The sequence below is a fragment of the Vidua macroura genome, chromosome 7 (genome assembly GCF_024509145.1).
Source record: "Vidua macroura isolate BioBank_ID:100142 chromosome 7, ASM2450914v1, whole genome shotgun sequence".
Lineage (NCBI taxonomy): Eukaryota > Metazoa > Chordata > Aves > Passeriformes > Viduidae > Vidua > Vidua macroura.
Window position 1 is genome coordinate 24,874,926 of NC_071577.1, and position 12,367 is coordinate 24,887,292.

A 12,367-nucleotide genomic window follows, 5' to 3' on the forward strand; every position below is an offset into this window, starting at 1 on the left:
GTCAGCGCCGCGCCGGGCCCTGCTGCCGGCGCCGCCCCCCACCGCCAGGGGGCGTCCGCGCTCGCTGTGAGGGCCCGGGAGCCTGCGGGGCGGCTGCGGCCGTGAGGGGGCGATGGTCAGTGCGGGGGGCGATGGTCAGTGCGAGGGCGATGGTCATTGAGGGGGGCGATGGTCAGTGAGGGGGCGATGGTCATTGAGGGGGACGATGGTCAGTGAGGGGGGCGATGGTCAGTGCGGGGGCGATGGTCAGTGTGGGGGCGATGGTCATTGAGAGGGGCGATGGTCAGTGTGGGGGCGATGGTCATTGAGGGGGGCGATGGTCAGTGTGGGGGCGATGGTCATTGAGGGGGGCGATGGTCAGTGCGGGGGCGATGGTCCATTCGGCTGTGCGGGGAGCGGCTGTGGCCGTGTGGGACTGTGCAGGGCAGCGGGAGCGTGTGGGGCAGGTGCTGTGGCTGTGTGTGTGCCCCAGCGCTTCGGTGCGCCGTGCGGGCACACCATGGCTTCTGACACGCCCTTGGACACACGGGCGTGCGGCAGGCAGCGGTCTGTAAGCACGTGTGTGTGTGTCGGGAAGCGTGTGACTGCCCGCGGGCACCAGGCGGTGCGCCTGTGGCCCTGCCCACAGCGGCGGGCGCAGCACCAGCGGGCTGTAACCGGAGCAGTCCCTGCCGGCACGGCACGGCCTCATATGGGTAGCGGGTATTTATAGCCAGGCATCAGGTCCCTCACCGGCACCTGCCATGCCCGCAGCAGGAGCCCTGCCCTGCTGTCCTGCTGTCCCAGCCACCATCGGGCCCTTTGGCACTCCGTATTTTCACTCCATGACGTGAGGGCCATGTGAATCAGCCCCGTTGCACTCGCCCCAGGGCTTCACAGCTTCTCTGACTTTTTCACCAGGTTTCCAACATGGAAGCCCAGCCTCACATGGAATCCTTTCTGGACTCAGGTCCCTAAGTTTTGGGGCAAGGACCCTCCCGAGATACCAGGGGCTGCACTTCACACTCGTGCAATTCCCTCCCAGGAAGGCACTGAAACTGGAGGGGCTGCTCAGGGTCTTTATTGCTGCTCTGGCATGTTGCTTGCTCCAAACCATGGGGACATTGGCAACTCCAGAGCCTGGCAGAGAGGAGGGCACAGGAATGAGGACTGGAATGAGCAGACGCCTTCTTCCCAAAATCAATAAATAAAGCCCTATCACTACAGCAGCATGAGGAAGGTGAGTGCCCAGCCGCTCTTCCTGTCCCCCTCCTCAGGGCACCCCACATCGTGACACCTGCCAGGGAGGGCTGAGGAGGGGGCACAGGGCAGGACAAGGCACCTCGGGGTCAGGTGGAAGGTGTGAGGGGTCTGAGGCAGGCTGGTAGTGGGGTACAGGGCAAGGTCTGGAGCTGGGTGGGCAGAGCACGAGCAGCGTGGGCCTGAGCAGACACAGGAGGTGTGCATGGCACCTGGGTGCCCTCCCTGCAAAGAGGGGGTGCCTGCCAGTCCCCCATCCTGGCACGAGGTGCAGCCGACAGCCCCAGGGAAGGCACCGGCATCGGTCCTGGAGCCACAAACCCACTTGCCAGGACCAGGGCTGGGAGGAGCGGAAGGTGGGGGGCTGGCAGCTCCCCCTCCCAGCTGTAAGGACTGGGGCTGTGCTGGCTGGCTGGGGATTGTGAGCAAGCCCCTTTCTCTCAGTCTTCTGGTGCTGGTGTGCAAACCAGGGGGAGCACGAGGACTGCCACACCGTGGCCAGGGGCAGCTGCAGGCTGCAGTGTAAGGCACACGGCTGATGGGACCCATGTGGCCAGGGCTGGCTAGCAAACTGGCAGCTCTTCCCCTCCCACCCAGGGCTTCCCTTGCCCCTCTGTCTGCATCCCATTCTTCCCCCGACCCTCTGCCACATTCTCTGTTCCTTGCAGCAAGGCTTCCCACCACCCTCCCACTGCCAGATCCCACTGCTGGTCTGGCTGCGGCAGCACCTCCTCTTCATCAGCACTGCCAAAATGATGCTGCTGGCCACCATCATCCCAGACAGCAGCATGTGAGGTCCATGGACTCATCCTGGCTCCTCCTCAGCCGCCCCGTACTGCGGCCCATGGAATGTTCCTCTGGCTCCCCGGCCCCTCATGGCCGTGGCCAAGGCACCAGTTACTGTGGCCCTGGTGGCTGGCCGCCCTGGTAGGAGCGGAGTAAGACCTTGTGCTTTGTGACAGCCTCGCCACGGCGTCTCTGGTGATCCACCAGGAATTCCTTGAGGCGGTTGGTGGTGAAAGTCAGGGTCTGGCGGCGCAGCTTCATCAGGTAGGCATCCTGGAGCCAGGCATTGGCAAAGCAGTCCTTCACCGTGGGGCGGCTCCTGGGGCAGAGCCAGCTCTGCATCAAGGACTGTGGGGGGTGCCCACTGCTGCTCCACCCACCCAAACGCAGCCGCCACCCTTGCCCTGCAAGACCCGGGGAGTCCCAGCCCTCTCCAAGAGCAGTGATGGACTCCGGGCTCCCACTGATGATATCTGGAGGGGTCCCATGTGGCAGGGAGCTGGCTCAGTCACAGGCACAGTGTGGTGCCATGTGTCCTCCCTGGCTGGGCTGGACACTCACCATGGGTGGACAGTGAGGACCTTGCGGATGAAGAGGGCAGCAGTCTGCGAGACGTTGGGGTACAGCTTGAAGGCATCAAAGCGCCCTGCCAGGATGCGGTTCTCCGTCTCAATGGGGTCCAGTTCAAAGAATGGTGACCGCCCGCTGAGCCTGTGGTGGTGGAGGGGGTGATGGGCTGGGGGACAGCGATGGGAGGGTACTTGCTGTCCCACTTCCCCCCATCCCTGGTTTGAAAAGCCACAGCTACCCAGGGTGACTTCATCTTCCCATGTCCAGCTGGGAAGGGTCTGCTGGGCTACAGCATCCCTCAGCCCACCATCATTGGTGTCCTCTGTGGCACCGAGCCCTGGGTGGGGCTGACTACACTTCAAGATTCTCATCCCCCTGACTCCTTCTCTTACATGATGTAGGTGAGGACGCCAACACCCCAGACATCTGCTGCAGAGCCCACCGGGTCCCCCTTCACCACCTCTGGCGCTGTGGGCAGGGAAGCAGGTCTGTCATATACACAGAGACACCAGCCCCAGCATCTGCAGCAGCCCCAGCACGCACAGCATCCACAGTATCCCCAGCACCTACAGAAGTCCCAGATCCCCAGGATCCCCAACACCCACAGCATTCCCAACGCCCATAGCAGCCAAGCACCCACAGCAGCCACAGCACTCCACTACTGCACCCTCCAACACCCCTCCCTGACACTGCAGCATCCTGACAGAGCCCAGCCAGCCTCCAAGGATACCCCAACTGCCCCACAGCACCCAGACTCCCCCACTGACCCCAGCGATGCTACAGAAATTCACAGACACCCCCAGCACCCCAAAGAACTCCCACCTTCCCCAAGGACACAGTTCCTCCCCATTCCCAAGTCCCTCAGAGCACAGGCATACATGCACACCTTTGGGAATAAGCATGCCCCAGTTCTGTCCCTGTCCCCCATGCCACTACACCCATGGTGCCCCACTCACACATGTACTCCAGAGTGCCAGCACGCCGCCCCAGCTGCCGCAGCACAAGTGGGTTGTAGGTCTGGGCACTGCCAAAATCAATGATCTTGAGGGCATTTGTGCCTGAGACAATGATGTTGTCTGGCTTGATGTCGAGATGCACAATGCGGCGGCCGTGCAGGTACTCAAGGCCCTGCAGGAGCTGCAGTATGTAGCTCACCACGTCATCCTCTGAGTAGCGAAACCTGGGGGCAAGTGCCATCAGCAGGTAGTCCCATACCAGCAACTGTCCCCGGTGGCCCTGTGCCCCACCTGTACCTGTCCACGATGCTGTAGAGGATCTCCTTGCCAGCACAGTTCTCACAGATGAGCACCAGGTAGCGGGGAGTGATGTACGCCTCATGCAGGGCCATGATGCGCTCATGGTGCAACGCCTTGAGGATCTCGTACTCCTGCAGCACGCTCTGCTTCCGCTCCACCTCATAGGGCACAATTTTGGCCATGAAGTGCTTCCCTGTGGCATTCTCCTTGCACAGCCGGATCACCCCAAAACGGCCTCTGCAGCATAGGGCAGGATTCAGCATCCCTGCTGTGGGGTGCTGCAAGAACACCCCTGGCAGAGCATCTTGTCCTACCACTACTCACCTTGCTTTCTCGTCCAAGAAGGTGTATGGCTTCTGGGGGACTCCCTGCCGCAGTGCTGTGCTGTCTTTTGCCCCTGGGACCCCACTAGCAGCTGGGGGCTCCTTGGAGGGTGGGGGAGTGGTGGTGGGCTCCACTGCAGGGGGTGATGTGGGAGGCATGGAGATGAAGGAGGTTACCATGTAGGGAGGCATTTTCCGTGAAGGTGTGGTGTTGGGGGTGGGAGATGGTGTGGGGGCTGAGCTGGGTGTGGTTGACACTGGGGAAATGGTGGGGGACTTGGAAGGAGACAGAGCCTGGGGCGGGGGGGAAGTGTCCGTGGGGGGTGCAGGGGAGCCGGGAGTGGGGGTGTCTGTATGAGGAGAGGCAACAGTCCGAGGGGGGGTGAACATCAGCTCAGGAGGCACATAGATAGTGATGTTGGGTGGAAGCTCAGGATCTGGTGGCACGCCCTCTTCATGGGGTGCAGGAGGTGGAAGGACCCCTGTGGGGGCACCTTTCGGTTCTGTTCCGGCTGCCTTCTGTACCACTCCCTTGTGCTTGCGTGGCGGTGTGGTAGGAGGGGCCCCTGAAGCCACCGGCTTCAGCTGCTCCTCGGGTGTCTGGGTTGACCGGCTGGAAGCCACCTTTTCAGGAATGGGGACAGCAACATCCTTGGCTGGGGCAGCTCGGGCATCTACAGGGAGCAAAGGGTGAGCCAGGTGGGGGCAAGCTAGGAGTGGACTTTAAATGGCACCTCATTTCCCAAAGCCCTGGGGGGAAGATGCCATGGGACTCAAGGATCTCCAAAGCACCCCAGAGGCCACAGGTGGCCCCATGGCTACCCCACGCCCATGGGACAGGGCTTGCTCACCTGCTGCCTCAAGATGCACCTTTACTGAGGGGTTGCTGTAGGGTCCCTGCCCAGCCTTGTTGACACAGGCCACACGAAACTTGGCAGTGCTCCCAGGAGGCAGCTCAGTCACATTCAAGTAGCAGTCAGTGATACCAGTGCTGACAATCTTCCACTCATGCTCCCCTGCCAAAGCAGCAGTAAGGTAAGGTGAGGGCAGAACAGGGACAGGGGCAGCCCACTGTCCCCTGTCCTTGATTCTGCCAAGCCACAGGGGACAGCGAGGACATTGGGCACTTTTGTCCTAGGTGCCCCTCTGTGAGCCCATATTCCTGGCTGTGGCTCCCAGGGGATGGGAGGCAGCACCACATACCTTCCAGTCTGTGCTCCAGTGTGTAGGTGCAGGGGGCTTTGCTCTCAGCAGGCTTCCACAGCACCAGCACCGTGTTCTTGTACTTCTGGGGGATCTCCGGGGTGCCTGGCCGCCCAGGGAGCCCTGCAAGGGTACAGACAGCGTGGGCTGGGTGTCCAGCCAGGGGCAGAGCAGAGCTGCTGCAGTGAGAGGGCATAACAACACACGGATTCAGAGATGCTGGAAACGCTCATGTAAAACCAGCCTGTCCTCTTTCAAAAGCCCCAGTCTCTTGTAGATATGGAGAGCAGTACTCAAGTGACCTGCACCAACTGATCCCCAGCCATGTGCTCGACTTGTGCCCTTCCTGTCTCCTGAGGACCCCCAGCCTCCTTACGTGCCACAGCGAGCGTGCAGGAGCTGATGGCTGTGCCCAGGATGTTGGCAGCTGCACACTCGTACAGCCCTGCATCCTTCCTGGAGACCTTGGCAATGGTGAGCATCTGACGTCCGTCCTTGCAGGAGACGACGTTCAGCCCACTGTCCGGCTGCAGGGACCTCTTGTCTGTAGGGGGAGAAGAGGAGTGGCATCATACGGTGCCTGTCAGAGCCCACCCACTGAGGCAGTGCAGGCAGCGTCCCACCTTTCATCCAGAGGATCCGTGGGGTTGGGCTGCCAGCAGGAAGGCAGCAGAGGGTCAGCGCCTCGCCTTCCAGCAGCACCTGGTCCTTCAGCTTGATGTGGAAAATAGGGGGGAAATCTGGAAAGCCGAGTGGGGCGGTTAGGCTGGGGTGGGGATACACACCCGCCATCCCGTCCTGGGGCTGCACCTACCCGATTCACTGGGCGTGTGTGGCCGGCCGGCGGCGAGTCCCTCCTCCCGCAGAAGGCTGGAGGGGATGCTGGGCTGTGAGGCCATCTTCTCCTTCTTGCCCCGGGAGAGCCCCCAGCGCTCCCAGCGGGACCTCTTCTGACTGTCACCCCCACCTGTGGCCACCCAGGGCAGGTGAGAGCGGGGCCAGGCCATGGCGGCCACACCCGCCGTACCCACAGCGACTGGGCCGTGGGTTGCCAGCAGGAGTCCCCCGCGGGATCGCCCCTCATCGCTCACCTTTAGCAGAGGCGGAGGAACCTGTGCTGGCCTCGGAGCGCAGGGACTCAGAGGAGGGGGCGGGGGCGGGGGCGGGCCCCGGTCGCAAGCTCTCACCCTCGGAGCTGGCGCGACGGAGTTGCTGGGACCCCTCGCCCTCCGGCCGTTCATCCGACACGCTGCGTAGCCGCGCCGAGACCCGCTCCATTGTGGCACTGATCTTCCTCCGCACAGCCACCGCCGGTGACTCGCTCTCCCCACCACCCCCCGGCTCTGACTTGAGGCTCTCTGAGTCCCTCCGCTCCCTGGAGCTGGCCAGAGCCATGCTCCAGGAGAAGCGGCGCCCACCAGACGGGGTCTCACTGCCTCCGTCTTCCCCCGTGCTCTTCTTTCTCTCAGCAGGCGGGGTCCGCTTGAGGAGTATGGACATCCTCCGGAAGAAGCCCCCATCCTTCTCCACTTCATGGAGGTCCTGCACCGACTTGGACTTGGCTACCAGTCCGGTGGGCCGGTCCCTGCGCAGCTCCAGAGGCACGCCGGCGGGTGTAGGACGGTAGATGCCCTCGTCAGAGACTGGGGGGCCGGCCAGGTGCCGGTCCTCGGAGCGGGAGCGGGTGAGGAGCTTCAGCCCCCGGGTGAGGGATGATTCGCGGCCCCGCTTGAACTTGGCCTCAAAGACCTCCTCCGAATCGATGTCCTGGATGACCAAGGAGCTGGAGGAGCCGGTGGGTTTCACCTCCCTCCTTGTTGCTGGTGCTGGTGTAGGGGGCTTTGCAGGACTGGCTGGTGGGGTCTCCTTGATGTTTTGTGGGGGCTCATTGGTGGTTGGTGGGGGCTCCTCGGTGGCTGTCTCCCCGCCTTGAATGGCTCCCATGACTTGCATCATCTTGGCATAGGAAGACTTTATGTGGGTTTGGGGAACAGGGGTTGTGGACTTTGGTGGGGTGGGAGCTCCTGTCCTGGCAGTCCCCTCCCCACTGGCTCCAGCAACCTTGGTGGGTGTCTTCTCCTCCTGTCCCCTGTCTGTGGGCTTCTTCCCTGTGGTGGTGGCAGCCTTGCTGGCCCCAGGTGGGCCATGTTCCTCAGGGATGTGCCTCCTCCCTGAGGCAGCCTTTGCGGGGGCGGCCTGGGGAACAGTAATCTCTGCTGGAGGCGGTGTTGGTGTGCTTGGGGTGTCTGGTGGCACTGTGGGCCGAGCATCAGAGAGGGCAGAGAGAGAGGGGGACTCCTTGAGCCGTTGGGCCTCCAGGCAGGCCACTGGGATCTCCAGGGGTGCACCGGAGCGTCGGTGCCGGACGACAGGCTCAGCATCCCCATGGCTGAAGGAGCTGCTCTTCTGCAGCCGGCACTCAGTGGGGAGGAGGCGTGGTGAGGTGGCTTCACTGGAGGCTGCCCGCACCAGCCGTGGCACTGCTGGTGCCTCCAGACGGGCTGACCGTGAGACTTTCTTGTCAGGGCTGACTCCCAGGGTCTCCAGGAGGGGACCCCGCAGACCACTGACCTTGCTGTCCCCAGAGCTTCCCCGCAGCAGCCGCTGGCGCATCAGCTCCAGGCGCTGGGCATGATCATCCTCCCCCCAGACCACCTTTCTCCTTGGCAACTCCATGGAGGCTGCCTTGGCTAGGGCCCCGCGGGGGTCCCGGGCTGCCTCAGCCCCCTCCTCAGTCCCTGGGAGCTGTTGGAGCAGCAGGGCGCTGTCAGCAGAGCTGCCCCTCTTCAACTCTCCTCGACGGGCACTCCCTGGGGACTCCAGGCTGGAACCCTTCCTCATGGCTTTGCGAGGATACTCTGGCCGCTTCTGGGCTTCGGGCGCTTCCTCATCAGAGGAACCAGGCGCCTCCACCTCTGCACATGGTCGCCGTGGCCCAGCGTTCCTTGGCCGCTTCCCCAGGGCCACCCCAGGCTTCCCTGTGCCCTGGCTCTGCCACTCCATGGTGGAGGCATCCCCTTCCGGCTGCAGCCCCTCGGGTGTCCCAATGGTCTCATCATCTGTGGGGATCTCATTGAGTGACATGCGGGAGCCAGAGAACTCCACCTGGTGTGGCATGGGGATGAAGGGCAGCTCATCCAGGTCGTCTGAGTCTGAGGAGGATGACAGCGCTGGTGACTCTTTGAGATGCCGGGGCACAGCGATGGAGAGGTGGTTGGACGTGTCCTCCAGCAGCTCTGGGATCGGCCGCAGCACCATGTTGCACTTGTAGCTGATCTGTGAGCGCTGCAGCCAGCAGAGTGGGCTGGGTCAGGCTCAGGTGCATGGCATCATCCTGCCATTACACATCCCCCTATCCTGCCCAAGACACAATCCCTCCTGCCCCCTCCCTCCCCAGCCCCTGCCTTCACCTGCCATTTCCGACGAGAGATGAAGAGCTTGAGGTGGTCAGTGCTGATGACCTTCCCTTTTGCCAGTGTCTGTGGGGTGAGGGAACAATGGTGTCCCTTGGAGCCTGCAGCAGGCTCAGGGAACCCTGTGGCCTCTTGGCATTGGTTCCGAGCCCAGGCTCACCTTGAACCACGGATGCTCCAGGGTCTGTTCTGCATTGGGTCTCCTGTGAACCAACACCATTGGGTGAGAACCACCCAGGCTCAGAGGCTTTGGTCAGGGGAAAAAGGGCAGGAGAGTGTGGCTGCCCATGATGCACCCCAGCAGAGCCATGTAGCTAGCCTTGCCCTTGGACACCCCGATGCATGGGGGTCCCCACCCTCCCTGAGCACAAAGTTCATGCTGAAGGGGCAGGGGCTGCAGTACTCACAGCTTGTCATTAACCAGCACTTTGATGACAAAGCCCTTGGCTTCCCTGGTGAGCCCTTGGAACATCCTCTCCTCAAAAGCCACATTGTAGTTGCGGATGTTCATCAGCGTTGTCTTGTCATTCTCCCCCACAAAGGGGGAGATCCCTGTCAGGCTGCCAAGGAGGCGACACTGTCACTGGGCCATGGGCCCATGAAAAACAGGATGGAAAATACAGAGAACTGGGGACAGGACCCCAGACCCCATCTCTGGGGTCATGGGGACATGGGAAACAGCATGGCAAGTATAGCAGGCTGAGGACAGGACCTCACACCTCAGCCCTGGTGCCATGGGGAGGGCAGAGGTAGGAGCAGCTGGAAGGGGAGTCTGACTCTGTAAGGAGTCATGTGCATGGTCACAGTCTCAGTTCTGGAACTGGTGAGGGGGTAGAAAGGGTGTCCCTCCTGTGAAGACACACCGGGGCACTTACCAGAGGTATGCAATAACCCCCACAGGCCTGCAGAGAGGAGAGCACAGTTACTGCACATCACAAGCCCTCCAGGGTGCCTAGTCTCTCCTGGCATAGCAGGGAGCCCACTGACCACCAAAGGGCCACCCTTACCAGATGTCAGTGACGCTGGAGACAGGGGTCTGGTTGACAATCTCAGGGCCCACGAACTCAGGGGTGCCATACTTGCAGTACTGTGGCTCCTCAGACGTCAGCTCCTGTGCGTTGCCGAAGTCACAGATCCGGATCTGCTCACTGCTCAGATCTGCCATCAGGAGGTTTTCTGGCTACAGGACAGTGCAGAGCAGAGGGAAGCTTGGCAGAAGGCAGGGGCTTTCCCCAGGGAATGATTGTTCCCTGTCAGCAGGACCACTCCCCACCCAGTGCACAAGGAGCCCTTCACTGGAGGCAGCGGGCAGGAGGAGTCTGTAAAGACTCTCACTCACTTTGATGTCCAGGTGCAGGACACTGTGCTGGTGCAGGTAGCAGATCCCTTCCAGGATCTGCCGCATGTACGACCGGACCTGCAAGAGATGGAGTGAGGAGAGTGGGCAGCCTGAACAGAGTCAGCCACACACTGGCCCTGTGCAGAGGACAATGTGGGCTGTGGCCCCCTTAGTAGCCTGATACAATGAGCACTACACATCTCTAGCCTAGGACAGACACCACTGTCCCCAGGATCCCTCCCTTCCACATCACTTTGCTCCCACAGTGTTCACTCACCTCCGATTCACACACCGAGGGCTTCCTCACCATCCTGTCCAGCAGCTCTTCTTCAGAGCAGCTGGGCCCCAGTCAAGGAGCATAGGAATTCCATGCTCCACTGTGCCCCACACCCAGCTCCTCTGCACCCACTCTGCCCACCTGTTCCCCGCAAAAGCCTCCCCTCCTCCCCTGTGCTATGCACCCATGGAGCAGTGCCCAGAGGATACAGCTCCATGACCATGATGACGGCATTCTTCTTCTCAAAGGCGTCATGGAAGAAGACGATGCGCTCGTGGTCCAGCTGAGAGAGAATGTGCAGCTCCCGCCGTGCCGACTGCTTGGCCTTGGTCCTCCCAGGGATGAACTTGGCGGCAAAGTCCAGCCGGGAGCTCTTCTCTGTCACCCTCCGCAGATAGGAGAAAGCCCCCCTGCAATTCAGCAGTAGGGGTAAGGGAGGATAAGAAGGTGCATGAGCAGGAGACTTCCCCCTTCCCTGAGCAGCTGGCACAGGCACCCACTCTGCAGGGAGCTGCTTGCAGCCTCAGCTGCCTCTGTTACCATGCACTGGTCAAGCCTGGCTTTTCTCTGACCATGCCAGATCCCCACCCTAAGCTGGCACAGGAACATCCACTGACAGCTGAGAGGAGCCCCAGCACCCCAGGATCTGGCATACAATGGAGCTTAGTCCCCTATGTCGGAGGCCCAGGGTGCAGCCTGGCTCCAGTACCCCAGTCCCTGCAGTGCCCAGGATGCCCCATCATGCCAGCAGCCACCTACCTCCCGATCTCCTCGTGCACATCATAGTAGTCGGTCAGGCGTCGTGCCTTGTGCAGCACATCCTCCTCCATGGTGGCATCAGCAGTGGGCTGGGCTGAAAGAAGGAAAGGCGCTGGCAAGGGGCAAGCCAGACATCGGGGCTCTACCCTCAGGGGCTGGGGAGCCAGTCAGTCATACCTGCCCGCACCACCAGCTCTGCTTTGCAGGAGACCTCCCCAGCCAGATTCTTGGCTGTGCAGGTGTAGACGCCGCTGTCAGGCTCCGCAGCACCCAGCACCACCAGTGAGCACTCATTGTCCTCATACACAAAGCTCAGGTGGCTGCTCTCCTCCAGCAGCTCCCCATCCTGGGGGTGGCAAGGGTATTGTGGGCGTCCTGTCCCATCCCTGACCAACTCCCACCACCCTTTCCCCATGGGTAGGGCATGGGACACATCCTTGATCACCAGTGGAGCAGCCTCAGTGAGGCAGTGTGCAGGTCTGGTGGGAATATGGCTCAGGAAGGGGTTTGGGGCTCCCAGCCCACCTTGTACCACATGATGTCTGGCAGCGGTTTCCCCTCCACCACCACAGCAAATCGTGGTGTCTCCCCTTCCTGGGCATCAATGTCCTCCATGATGGACTCAAAGCGCGGTGCCTCTGCCAAGAGATGGGACATGGGGCACCATGGGGCAGTGCCACTCCAATGCACATGGAAGTGGGACACCTCTCCAGGGCAAACCACCGATGGCATGTGTCTGCGCAGCATTCGGCAGTACCCCGTTGGAGCAGGGCACTGTGGGGCAGTGCCACTCACAGCACACAGGTATGGAGCGGTAATGCATCTCACGTTACATATGGATGTGGGGTACTGTGGGGCATTGTGGAGGTATCCCTTATAGTTCTTGGCTACAGGGCACTGGGAGCAGTGCCTCCCAATTACACTCAGGGATGGGCCACCCTGCAGCTGTGCCATCCACAGCATCCATGGCCAAGGGACACCATGAGGCACTGCCTCCCCAAGTACACAGTTATGGGACACCTCTGCCCAGGTCAGACATGGGTATGGGACACCGGGCAGCAGTGCCAATGCATGGTTCATGGTTTATCACCCCCATGACTGCCACCCTACAGATCGGCATTGCCACAACATATGAGTGTGAAGGACTGGGGAGCAGCATCATGCTATGGGGCAATGCCCCCATGGCACATGGGCATGGGGCA

At 61.6% G+C, this 12,367-nt stretch overlaps 1 protein-coding gene and 1 long non-coding RNA gene across 2 annotated transcripts in view; one reads left to right on the forward strand and one right to left on the reverse strand.

Annotated features, from left to right (window-relative positions):
* Window positions 1-30: 30 nt before the first annotated feature.
* On the forward strand, window positions 31-1,205 carry LOC128810182 (uncharacterized). The gene is made up of 2 exons (XR_008437968.1): window positions 31-115; window positions 901-1,205. It is a non-coding gene; the product is annotated as an uncharacterized LOC128810182 (long non-coding RNA).
* The window catches only part of SPEG (striated muscle enriched protein kinase), a 27,523-nt gene continuing 16,200 nt past the window's right edge, over window positions 1,045-12,367 (reverse strand). The window contains exons 20-42 of the mRNA XM_053982824.1: window positions 11,691-11,803; window positions 11,343-11,511; window positions 11,166-11,259; window positions 10,616-10,816; window positions 10,407-10,467; window positions 10,130-10,207; window positions 9,798-9,970; window positions 9,666-9,692; window positions 9,198-9,350; window positions 8,951-8,993; window positions 8,788-8,856; window positions 6,469-8,662; window positions 6,192-6,344; window positions 6,001-6,117; window positions 5,754-5,921; window positions 5,378-5,500; window positions 5,026-5,190; window positions 4,176-4,848; window positions 3,849-4,088; window positions 3,552-3,775; window positions 2,988-3,063; window positions 2,587-2,736; window positions 1,045-2,344 (exon numbers count right to left, since the gene is read on the reverse strand). Of these exons, the coding sequence (XP_053838799.1) occupies window positions 2,137-2,344; window positions 2,587-2,736; window positions 2,988-3,063; window positions 3,552-3,775; window positions 3,849-4,088; window positions 4,176-4,848; window positions 5,026-5,190; window positions 5,378-5,500; window positions 5,754-5,921; window positions 6,001-6,117; window positions 6,192-6,344; window positions 6,469-8,662; window positions 8,788-8,856; window positions 8,951-8,993; window positions 9,198-9,350; window positions 9,666-9,692; window positions 9,798-9,970; window positions 10,130-10,207; window positions 10,407-10,467; window positions 10,616-10,816; window positions 11,166-11,259; window positions 11,343-11,511; window positions 11,691-11,803 (5,672 nt within the window). The 3' untranslated portion in view covers window positions 1,045-2,136. The remainder of the gene's footprint in view (window positions 2,345-2,586; window positions 2,737-2,987; window positions 3,064-3,551; window positions 3,776-3,848; window positions 4,089-4,175; window positions 4,849-5,025; window positions 5,191-5,377; window positions 5,501-5,753; window positions 5,922-6,000; window positions 6,118-6,191; window positions 6,345-6,468; window positions 8,663-8,787; window positions 8,857-8,950; window positions 8,994-9,197; window positions 9,351-9,665; window positions 9,693-9,797; window positions 9,971-10,129; window positions 10,208-10,406; window positions 10,468-10,615; window positions 10,817-11,165; window positions 11,260-11,342; window positions 11,512-11,690; window positions 11,804-12,367) is intronic.